Genomic DNA, 12,055 nt, shown 5'->3' with positions numbered 1-12,055 from the left:
ACCCACCTCTACACCCAGGGAAGGCCCCATTCACCTGCCCCTGACAGAACTGGCTCTGACCCTTCTGGCTCTTCCTCCTTCCAGGCACTGACTGTGCAAGTCAAAGGAAACCTTCCCACGGGGGCCCCAGGCAGAGAGGCCGTGCGGGATTGACGTTGTCATCAGTGCAGTCTAGAGGGGATGTGGCCCGACAGGTGGGCAGATATGTTACCTAGAAAGAAGGAGGTCTTCCCCATTGCCTGGAAGCAGCTGCTGCAGTCCTCATATAAGCCCCTGTCTCCGGCTGCTAAGATCACCAACATCCCATCATTAGACAGCTGCTGGTTCCCTGAGACTGGGGCTTCCAGAAAGCGGCCCCCCCTGGACACAATCACCTGGAAAGGAAAGTCACAGCTTCTGGAGGCCTTGCTTCTCCCAGGGGTCTTGGGCAGGGCACAAAGGGTATCCTCAGGTAGGAGTACTTGGCCCTCCACACTGAGGCCCCAAAGCTGACATCTGTACCAAGGTGCTGGACCAATGCTGTGGGAGGGCCAGTGGACTGTCCAGACACCTGACTCACATGCGGTAAACAGATAGGCTGGGCACTTTTCATAAGCTCTCAATTACTCTGAATTTCTTATAAAGATCAAATATTACAACCAAGTGTGGCTGTGCCAACTGCTTGGCCAACCACATCTCCTACGGACACCCTTCCCTGACCAGCCAGTCTCAGAACACACATGGGCTGGAGGTCACCACTATTGCACTTGGGCCCAGCAGCTCAGGCAAGAGGAATACTCTACTAGTATCAACTACAAATAGATGCTTAAATCAAAAAGGCTGTGCTGGCAGACTGGACTGCTTCTTACTGTGAGGCTGGCAGCTATAGGACCTGATGCCCATCCCAGCTGGGAAGCACCTCTTCTCTCATGGCCATCTAGACTAGCTTCAGCTTTGAAGGTAGAGAGTGAAGATAGACTAGTCCCAAGGCTACTGGCTTCTCCTCTTCTCTCTGGCTTTGTCTCTAGAGTAACCAAGCTGACCACACTTGGGCGTGGTCAATCTGGGTCTTGGGCTCCAACCAAAAGGATGCTGGAGGGCCAGCCCGAACAAGGCCGCTACCTGGGCCAGCTCGGTGACTGTGTCAGCATCCACTGTTGACATGTCCACGTAGCACTTCCCGGGGCGGATTCCTTGCAGCACACCACTGGGGCCCAGCACCAGCTGTGGGGACACAAGGGAGAAGCAATGGCCCAGGCCCCTAGCCTGATATCCAGGAGTCCCTTAGACCTAAAGTCAGAATCCATTTGCTTTTTTGGCTCATTTCCTGATTAGGAGCTAACAAATATTAAGGCTAAAAAGGGAAAAGCAAATAAATTAGAATTTATTAAAAAAAAAAAAGAATTTCTAGTATGTTCCCATTTATCTTTAAAAAAGGAATGTGTATTTCTATTAAAAATTTCCCATTTAAGAAATGGAACCTAGATGCTTAAGTTTTGGGGCTTTTTTGCATTTACTTGGATTAGACTAGTCACAAGTTTAACAAGATGACTATTGCACTTGAACTTTTAAAACATTCAAATGCAGTGGTAGCTAAACATAGGAACTTGGCACATGGACTAAAAGCTCACTCAGCCCCAAAGCTTTCAGCTCAACAAGAATACACCACAAACCATTTCAGCATAGACCTCAGGGATCCTAGTCATTTTCATTCTTTGTTCTGAATTAAAGGAAGTCTGTATTTAATTTATGCAAACACCCTTCACAATGGGAGATGGCCCCCAGATGGGAAATTCAACCCCCCACATGCAGACAACACTCACTCCGTGTGCAGGGGAGAAGGGAAGGAGGCCAGCCAGCTTTCCTGGCCACAATCTGAGACGCTGAGGGGAGGGAGGGGATCCTTACATCCTTGGCCGCCTTTGGATCCGACACACAGGCAAAGGTGATGTCACAAGTTGAAACAACTTCAGCGGGGGTTCTTCCTAGGCGGGCCCCCTCCTGGATGAACAAATCACACTGCAAAAGTCACAGATCCTAACGTGAGCTGCAGGCAGTGCACAACAAACAAGACAATCAGGCCAAAGACAGTGCCCGGTCCTCTTGGCTGGCCTTCCAAGGCAGGAAGCTGAGGCTGGGAGCCCAGGATGCCAGAGCTGGCTGTTTGGCTTCTTGAGGAAAGTAGTTGGGGGCTCTTAAGGACTGTCCTGTGTTTTTGCATACCTGGTACCTAGACTGATGTTCTACTTCATAGTAAACATAAAACAAGTGTCTGCCGAAGGATTCCTGTTTGACAACAGGATGTAAATAGTACCTGTCTGTAGCCCTGTGTGGCTGTCTTGGCTGTGGCAAAACCATGCAGTGCCCTGAGTTTTCAAGCATTGTGCTAGGGAAGCAGGGCTGTGATTGGGAGGCTGCCATTCACTACTGAGATGTTTCTGGGGATGTAAAAACACTAAACTTTCTTTTCTGAGAATTAAGATCACCTAGAACATCTCATGACAAAACACATCATTAATACTTCAGTGCATTTCCTTTATCCAAAGGCATTTAAAATGTAATTAGAACAATTTGAACCTACTATTTTGTATCCAACTTTTAGTATCTTATAAGACATTTATCCATATTGTAGTCTCTTATAATTATTGCTTACAATGGGCGGCTGCAAAATATTCCATTAAGAGGATTTACCCAATGGCTCCCCTGCAGTTTGAAACCTGGACTGCTTTTAATTATAAATGACTCTAAGAAATATCTTTATGTACAATACTTCTCCTCTATGTTTTGAATTTAGATCTCTAAGAATGAAACAGGCTCCAAATAGTTTTCAAGCTCTTAATAAATGTAGAGGCAATATAAAACAATCACTAGCACTGAGTATATCACTTAGAAACAAGTAAGCATTCATAAACACATTAAAACTTTATCCTACTTGATTTAACCAGCTAAATATAGAAACTTTTTGGTGATACATTTTGATTATTTCTGATTACTAAACCTTTAAAATAACTTTGTTTTTTAATTATTTCCTCTTCTGTGAGCTTTTTATCTTGAGCTGTCAAACTACACATTTCACAAAATCAACATACTACTCTAATCCTATTATGTTTGCTATAAGCACTTTAATTGGTGTACCTTTCAATTTCGTTTATTTTTTTGTTGTGGGGAGTATTGTTGAAAACTACCTTTTGTATGGTGCCAGGTGGGTACTGGGAATATTGGGAGGAATACTTTATAAAGTATATGATGGTCTAACCACTATGCTGTATACCTGAAACTAATACAAAATAATATTAAATGTAAACTGTAATTGAAAAAAAGAAAAAAGACCTATTCCTCTTTTTCTTTAGTGATTTTGACTGCATCTAGGCTTAGAGAGATCTATGTTAACATTTAATTTTATTTTCTTCTGGTTTTCCTTGGGAAAAAATTCACTAATCTATCTAGAATATATTCTATTATGCAGTAGGAAGAGAGATTAGTATTTCCTCAAATTTCTAACCAGCTGTTCTGTACTTCCTTAATCTCTCTCCTACAATGTGACTTAGCTAAGCAATGCCTCTTTCTTCACTTCTTATTATAACATGTTTTAGTTTTCACCTTGGGCTTTCTCTCAGCTCTAGACATTCTCTGCAGCTTCTCCACTTTGACCCGTGTTATCCTTTCAGTATTTTCAGTCTCCAGGGAATCATATCTGCAGCCACTTCTGCAAACTAAGTCTTGTACCTAGAGTTTTCCCTAACCCCTGATGGAATATGCACTTCTCACACTCTCTGTCTCAGCCTGCTCTAAGTTATTTGAATCAAATGTCAAAAATGTAATTGACCACCTTCCTCACCAAGTGGCACCCTTGTCCACTAAGTTTCAAGTCAAAGCTTAAAAACACAATCTTGTCCTGGCTGGTTGATTCAGTGGATTGAGTGCCAGCCTGTGAACTGAAAGGTCGCCAGTTTGATTCCCAGTCAGAGCACATGCCTGGGTTGCAAGGGCTAGGTCCCCCGAGTTGGAGGTGTGTGAGAGGCAACTGATTGATATTCTCTCACATTGATGCTTCTCTCCCCACTCTCTAAAAAATAAATAAAACACAAAAAAAGATTTTATTTATTTACTTTTTAGAGTGAGGGGGAGGGAGGAAGAAAGAGAGGGAGAGAAACATCAACGTGTGGTTGCCTCTCAAATGCCCCACACTGAGGGACCTGGCCCGCAACCCAGGCATGTGCTCTGACTGGAAACTGAACCAGCAACCTTCTGGTTTGCAGGATGGCGCTCAATCCGCTGAGCCACACCAGCCAGGGCAAAAAACTAAAATCTTAAAAAAAACAAAAACAAAAACAAAACATGATCTTTTGACATTCACAGCTATCTAGGTAGTACAAGTTTTCCCTATAATGCTAAATCATAAGGACTACTCTCTTTCTGTTTCCTGTTTCTTGGTGTTCTAGGACGCCCAGAAGACCTGAAACTTCTGATGTTTAACATGGCAACTGACAGTCCTTTGTGGTGGCCTTGAAACAAGATGGAGAATGTGAGATTAGTATTTCCTCAACTTTCTAACCAGTCATCCCGAATAGAACCTACTGACCAACCCTTCTATATCATTGATTCATAGTGTGCAACCTCTATCAGAGGACGTCCTAGGCTTTCTGAGTGACCTGGAGGGTCTGTATGTTTACTATAGTACAAGTGCATTTGGCCTTTTAGTATGTGGCTTTATATTATTACGTTTTCATTTCTGCTTGGGAGAGACCTGCTCATTATTCTCCCTTTTCTAAAAATTTAAAAGTGTCTCTCGTTTTTCCAGAAGAACCACAGAATCATTTTTTATTAGGATTCTTTTATACAAATTCCATGAGGATTGTCATAAGGATTAAATGGTTTTTAAAGACAACATTTACTACATAATTTGTGCCAAGCACTGTGCTGAGAACCTTACGTCACCTCAATTACCTTCATACCCCCATGAAGCATGGGCTTTTGCTGTCATCATTTTATAGGCCTAGGGAGGTAAACTATCTTGCTGAAGAGGGCAAACAGTAGAGTGTGACTTAGATTAGGTCTGTCCTATTCCAAACCAAAGTTCTACCTGCTTTGCTCTACAGCCTTCCTATTAATTAATCTGGAAAGAATAGCCTTGTCTACAACATTTAGGCTGTCTAATCAAGAACATAGGAAGATCAGAGGCACTTCTATCAAAGGATAATGTACTTATAAGTAAAATCTCTAATTTTCTAGTTTTCTTGACAATCTGCCACTATGCACCTTAGATTTCCTGGGTATCCTTAGCCTTGAATCACAAACTGGCCTGCTGATGGGACCTGTGTTACAGCAAAGTGAATTTTTTACTTTTGCCTAGAACATTTTTGTTAATTGAAATATGTCAGCTCTTCCGGCTCCTTCAGCAATCACACCTCACTTCAGCCTTCATCTCTGCACACAGGGCATCTTGCACCTAATGACTTCACAAATACATGTTCAGTTACACTTTGTTGCTCAAGAAGCTAGTCCTTTCTCAGTCTTTCCTTTGTTCCTGGAAACTAGTGTTTAATTTTTTGGTACTCACACCACAGTTCTTCACCTTTTCTTAGATGACACCTTGATGGGATTCAGGGTCTTTATTATAAAAGGTGCACATTCACAGCTTTGGAATTCCAAGTCAGGGCATGCATGGTCTCCTCAAAGCTTTGGGCTGCCACCTTAGGTTAAGAACTTCTAAACCTGTTCTGTCCAATACAGTAGCCATTAACCAGAAGGGACTGTATGAATTTAAATGACATGAAATTAAAAATTCAATTTTTTAGTTGTACTAGGCTTGATTCAAGCTTTGAAGAGCTGCATGTGGCTGGCAGCTGCTGCACTGGACAGCACAGATACAGAACACTGCCACTGCAGAATTCTGCACTGCACAGCTGTTAACATAGTCCAAATGATTGAAAACAGTGCAGCCACTGAAAAGGAGGAAGCAGATCTATCTGTACACATTCCTTATCAATGAATTCACAATATATGCACACTAATATTTCCATGGGCATGGAAGAAACGTTGCAAAAACCTAACATGAGTTAGTTCAGGTAATGGCAGGGAGAGAGGAATTTTCACTTAGTTTTATACCTGTGGGTATGTTTTTTTTTAATCCTCATCTGAGGATATTTTTTTAAATTGATTTGAGAGAGAGGGAGAGAAAGACAGACACAGTGAGAGAAACACTGATTAGCTGCCTCCCATACGTGCCCCAGCAGGGGATCAAAGCCACAACCTAGGTATGTGTTCTGACTGGGAATCGAACCTGCGACCTATTGGTGTATGGCTGAGGCCCCCAATCTTTTTGTAATTAGGTACTGGTTTCAAGGAAGACAATTTTTCCATGGCCAGGGGTGGAGGGAATGGTTTTGGGATGGTTTAAGCACATTACATTCAAGCTCATTGGCTTGGCTCTTAACAGGCCTCGGACCACTACCGATATGTGGCCAGGGAGTTGGGGACACCTGGTGTATGGGACAACGCTCCAATCAACTGAGCCACCTGACCAGGGCTACTACATGTGGGTATTTTTAAAATGTTTAGTTTTTTACTAATACTCTAAGCTTATTTATCTACACCTCTACCTGCCTGAATAAGAGCCTGGCTTCTCCTACACTATCATGCACAGGATGCTGAGTGAAGACATCAGGAAGACATTCCCATCCTTAGTTACCCAAACTCCATAGGCCAAGGAGTCCCACCCTGCCTGATAAACACCACTCATTAATGCTTACTTTTTCTGCAGTCCGGTTCCAGACAGTCACCGTGTGACCCATTTTTAGCAAGTTGGAGACGATGCCACTTCCCATGAGGCCAAGGCCCAAAAATCCTATCCTGAAAAAGAGACAGAATGGTAAGTTTGGGGTGGAGTGGAAAGGGCAAGGTAAGAAGGTGTCCCAAACACTGCAGACTGCTGCCTCATAAACCTGGAGTGGAACTTCAGACCACCAGAAACACCGCTTAGCAGTGTCCACACAGCATAAGCACAGAGCCAGATATGGCACATGTAGATTGTGCCTTTTATTTCGCTATTGTTTAAAAGTGTCCCTAAATTTAAATGGGCATTTCTAAACCCTTGACTGCCACAGAAAGAAGTATGACACATATGGTTTAGGGCAAGTGTTCCAAATCATTTCCTTGCTGTTTTGACAGAGGGTCTGACCTTACAATTCCATGACAAGAAAGCAGATACTTGTTTTTGGCTTTGCAAGAATTTCAAGTATTAGACCTTCAGATGCCACTTATAAAAAAGCACATCATGATCCTTGACTGAGTAACTGAAATGACTTGTCAGAGTCAGACACCTTCCTCAATGGCAGAAGTCAGGGTCCTAGTCTTCCCTTATCTCTCTGGGCTCTAAACCTGCACTACCTTTGTATTCTTCTGGTTAGCAGAGACAAGCTTTGTCCCTCTCCTTCAAAGCTTCACCTGAGCTTTAGAGCCAACCTTTCCCAGTCTGTGAGTTCTTTCCATGCTTGCCTTCTCTGTTCCCCACCATGCCCTTCTGACTGCAGGCCCATTATGATCCTTCTTATGCTCTGCTTACCCTGACTTCCTATAGCCTACTCCTTCCCACAACCCTGAGAACTTGGGGACTATTAGCTACTACTGCTTTTATAGATAATTTTACCTTGCCCAAACATCTTTTCTTGGTTCCTATACTTCCTCACATGTGACTTGGCTAAGCAATGCCTCTTTCTTCACTTCTTATTATATCATGTTCAAGTTTTCACCTTGGGCTTTCTCTCAGCTCTAGACATTCTCTGCAGCTTCTCCACTTTGACCTGTGTTATCCTTTCAGTATTTTCAGTCTCCAGGGAATCATATCTGCAGCCACTTCTGCAAACTAAGTCTTGTACCTAGTTTTCCCTAACCCCTGATGGAATACGCACTTCTTACACTCTCTGTCCCAGCCTGCTCTAAGTTATTTGAATCAAATGTCAAAAATGTAATTGACCACCTTCCTCACCAAGTGGCACCCTTGTCCACTAAGTTTCAAGCCAAAGCTCAAAAACACAATCTTTTGTCATTCATGGCTCTCTTGGTAGTGCAAGTTTTCTCTATGATTCTAAAACACGAGGACTAATTCTCTTTGTTTCTTGGTATTTTAGGACATGCAACAGACCTGAAGCTTCTGAATTTTTAACATGGCAACTAACAATCCTTCATGGTGGCCTTGAAACAAGATGGAGAATGTGAACTAAGTGAATTGAAAACAATACAGCTGGTTAGCTTTGTACTGGCATTACACTCAGGTCAAAAAAGTACTAAAATCCAAGCCCTGGCTGGCATAGCTCAGTGGATTGAGCACGGGCTGCGAACCAAAGTGTCATGGTTCGATTCCCAGTCAGGGTACATGTCTGGGTTGCCGGCCATGACCCCCAGCAACTGCACATTGATGTTTCTCTCTATCTCTCTTTCTCCCTCCCTTCCCTCTCTAAAAATAAATAAATAAAAAATCTTAAAAAAAAAAAAAAAGTACTAAAATCCCTGGCTGGTGTCGCTCAATGGATTCAGCACTGGCCTGTGAACCAAAGGGTTTTGGGCCAGGTCCCCAGATGGGGGCATGCTAGAGGCAAACACACATTGGTGTTTCTCTTCCTCTCTTTCTCCCTCCCTTTCCCTCTGAGTAAAATAAATAAAAGAGAGAGAGAGAGAGAGAGAGTGCCCAATAAAAAAAAAGTATTTGATTATAGGGGCATAATGGGCCTTGGGTAAAAGCACCAGTACTAGTTATTTTTTCTTCATTAAAATCAACATAATCCTCATCTAATGAATGGGTGACACCCATCTCAACTCTCCCCCTTTCTAACCCTCACCAGAGGATATGTTTATTGATTTTAGAAAGAGGGGGAGAGAGAGAAGGGAGGAAAGGAGGGGAGAGGGAGAGAGACACTGATGTAAGAAACACCGCTTAGTTGCCTCCTATACGTGCCTAACCAGGGATTGAACCCACAGTCTAGGTTTGTGCCCTGACCAGGGAGGGATCTAACCTGCAACCTTTGGGTGCACAGAACAACACTCTAACCAACTGAGCTACCTGGTCAGGACCCATCTCCCTTTTTATTAGCACATAAGATGCATTGATCTCCTCCACTGTACAAAGGAAGTTCACCCCACATAACTGGTAGCAGTGATTTTGATAGTACAAAAAATTAGGAATGAAGTAAAAGATGCCTTGGTTTTAGTCTGAGAAAGAAGCTTTTGAAAGACACAGATAGGAAATTCAGACTTAGGTATCTTGCTCAGAATGCTCCTTCTTGGCAAAGAACCTTTTCATCATGACGACTCTGGAAACACAACTGGCCAACAGAGTAAGGGAAAAGTGAGCGTGGGTGCAAGGTAAGGTTTGGGGACCACAGACAAGGCTCTCTCACCTGTCTAAGTGGGACACAGAGCAGCAGGAAGGTATATGAGAAAGACTGGGAGGTAACAGCAGGGAAAGCCAGGGAGGGCAGGAAGATAAGCTTTATTCTAAATATCTATCTCACATACCCCACAGTCAAATTGAAGGTTTTCATCACAGCTCTACTAAGCTTGGGGTTCTCAATGTATAGCCTCCTGACTAGCAGCAACAGCATACCTGCAGCCTTGTCCAAAGTACAATTTTTTGGGCTCCACCTCAGACCTACTGAGAAAACCCCAGGAGTGGGCCTAACAATCAGTGCTTTCCCAGCAGCCCTCCAGGTGATTCTGAGGCACAGAAAAAGTCTGAGAACCACAAAACTGAGTGTTCCCTTCTCACAGACTCACCAGTGACCTAGGAAGCCAACTCCAACATACATTTAAGGACAACTTTTATCTCCTTCAAGTCAATTTACTCCCAGGCAAATCACCATCAGTAAAGATGACACCTTACCTCCTTTCTTTACATTCAATTACAGAAATGGCTGTGACACAACCCTTAAAGAGCCCCCTTGGGGTCATTCCCCACCCCCAGCAGAACCAGAGCCACAAGAAGTCTTTCGTTAAAGGTCCTACTTTTTGTCTGTGGGTGTGATGCTTCCATTCACGGCTGTGCTGTCTGCTGCCTGGATGGAGGTGGACCCAGTCTCCTAGGGAAAAGCAGTACAAATCATCAGGTCAATCTGCCCACAGCAAGGCCCCAGGGAAAGATCAAAAAGGGGGAGCTGTGGAACCCACATACCTCTTCACATATTTTCAACTTCTTTGTGATTGCCTGGTAACAGACAGCTGGCTAATAAAGAGGGTAAAAAACCCACTCATTAAACTGAATACTTAACCAGTCTTTATTTTAATTTACCTAAAAAGTTAGCTCTAATGTGAGATGTTCCAACATAATCTTACTTGGTGTTCAATTTAATTGAATGTTTCAGATGACACAGGAAATTAACACACCTCATTCAATTCTCCATGCAATGCTGCAAGGTCCTTTTGTTGAGGATGACATTAAGAATCAGAGGTGTTAAGTCATGCTCCCAGAATTACAGAACAGCCAGCTGGTCAGTGTAACTGGGTTGGAACCCAGCTTTGACCAACTTAGCAGATCTTATCAAGGCTTGGCCTAACCCATGGCCTTGCAGTCACTTCAGTAAACTGTCCCTCCATACCTGGAGGACTACAAAGACTGTCCACCCAGCATCATGGGCTATCTCACAGCTGGCTGACAGATTATGAGGTTTGGTTTCTGCCCTAGACTCTGAAGGCAACCATAAACATCTCAAGCACAGAGCCAATAAGTTTATATAGATATACATACACACACACATATACATATATATATATACGTATATGTGTGTATATATATATATATATATACATATATGTATATACACACACACACACACACACACACACACATATATTTTTTTGCTTGGGGGGAGGGAGGAGGTATTTTTAACCTTAACAATACCTGATTCACAAGTGGGCCCCCATGCAACTTTTTAACTAGCTGCTCTGGGCAGTGGTACAGGCAGAGCCTAGCTTAATAGACTAGTAAGGTAATGGAGTAACACTGTCTCTTATGCTAGCCCCTGACCAAGGATCAAGAACTTCAAAGAATAACTCACCTTCTCAGTCTGGCTGAGCAGGAAGTGATGGAAATGAGGGTCTGCATCTTTAACCGGCTGAAACAAGAAAATTATTAAATAAAACAAGTTATCTTCCACTAAAGGTCACTTCCTTCTGCCTGATTACTGCTCTTCTCTGGATGAAACACCTCTGGAAGCTGATCTTAATTTTATAAATGCCTGGAAACTCTTTTCCCATTGTTAGTCTAAGCCTTTTGTAAATGACTTCTGTTCTAGCTAAAGGAAAACCTGCTTCAAGTATATATTTCTGCCAGCTTGGTGCACAAATTATTCTAGTAACAGTGTGAGAAAATATTTAAAAGGCATACTAGTATTTTTATTTTTTATTTATTAATTTGAGAGAGAGAAAGACAGATTGATGTACTGATCCACCTGTTTATGTATTCATTGGTTAATTCTCGTATGTGCCCTAACTGGGAATCGAACCTGCAACCCTGGCATGTTGGGACAACACTAACCACATGAGCTACCTGGCCAGGGCAGGCATACTAGTATTTTTAAAGCCCAGGATTCATTAGTCATGTTGGACAATAGCTGACAAGGCCAAATCAATTTTGAGGACTCTTTTCCAGTTTTAGGGTTTTGTTCTAGTTGTGTCTGGCACTAGGCCCTTGAGTGTTTTTCTCCACTGAGGACTGACACTAATAGAAATAAGGTGGCAGCAACTGGCATGACTTCCAAGGGCTTTTCACAATTAGGCTCAGTCACATGAAAAGGGTGCATCTATACCAGGGGTGTCAAACTCATTTTCACCAGGGGCCACATCAGCCTCGAGGTTGCCTTCAAAGGGCCGCATGTAATTTTAGGACTGTATAAATGTAACTACTCCTTAACTGTTAAGGAGTTGAAATTACATTCAGCCCTTTGAAGGCAACCACGAGGCTGATGTGGCCCCTGGTGAAAATGAGTTTGACACCCCTGATCTATACCAAGGATGGAATAATGTATGGCTACTAAATATCAAAGTTGTGTATAAAGACAATGAAAGGGTGTTTATAAAGCATCAA

The 12,055-nt window shown here is 42.9% G+C and overlaps 1 protein-coding gene across 7 annotated transcripts in view; it reads right to left on the bottom strand.

Annotated features, from left to right (window-relative positions):
- The window catches only part of GLYR1 (glyoxylate reductase 1 homolog), a 36,592-nt gene that overhangs the window by 6,837 nt on the left and 17,700 nt on the right, over positions 1-12,055 (bottom strand). For 2 of the 7 annotated variants that reach the window (XM_036020968.1, XM_036020965.1), the window contains 7 exons: positions 11,028-11,084; positions 10,145-10,195; positions 9,979-10,052; positions 6,732-6,831; positions 1,888-1,998; positions 1,102-1,203; positions 212-374 (listed from right to left, as the gene is read on the bottom strand). In XM_036020968.1, the coding sequence (XP_035876861.1) occupies positions 212-374; positions 1,102-1,203; positions 1,888-1,998; positions 6,732-6,831; positions 9,979-10,052; positions 10,145-10,195; positions 11,028-11,084 (658 nt within the window). The remainder of the gene's footprint in view (positions 1-211; positions 375-1,101; positions 1,204-1,887; positions 1,999-6,731; positions 6,832-9,978; positions 10,053-10,144; positions 10,196-11,027; positions 11,085-12,055) is intronic. The other 5 variants (XM_036020969.1, XM_028532262.2, XM_036020966.1 and 2 more) reach the window with 4 other exon arrangements.

This window comes from Phyllostomus discolor, chromosome 3 (genome assembly GCF_004126475.2).
Source record: "Phyllostomus discolor isolate MPI-MPIP mPhyDis1 chromosome 3, mPhyDis1.pri.v3, whole genome shotgun sequence".
Taxonomy (NCBI): domain Eukaryota; kingdom Metazoa; phylum Chordata; class Mammalia; order Chiroptera; family Phyllostomidae; genus Phyllostomus; species Phyllostomus discolor.
This window is presented reverse-complemented; position numbering and strand designations above follow the sequence as displayed.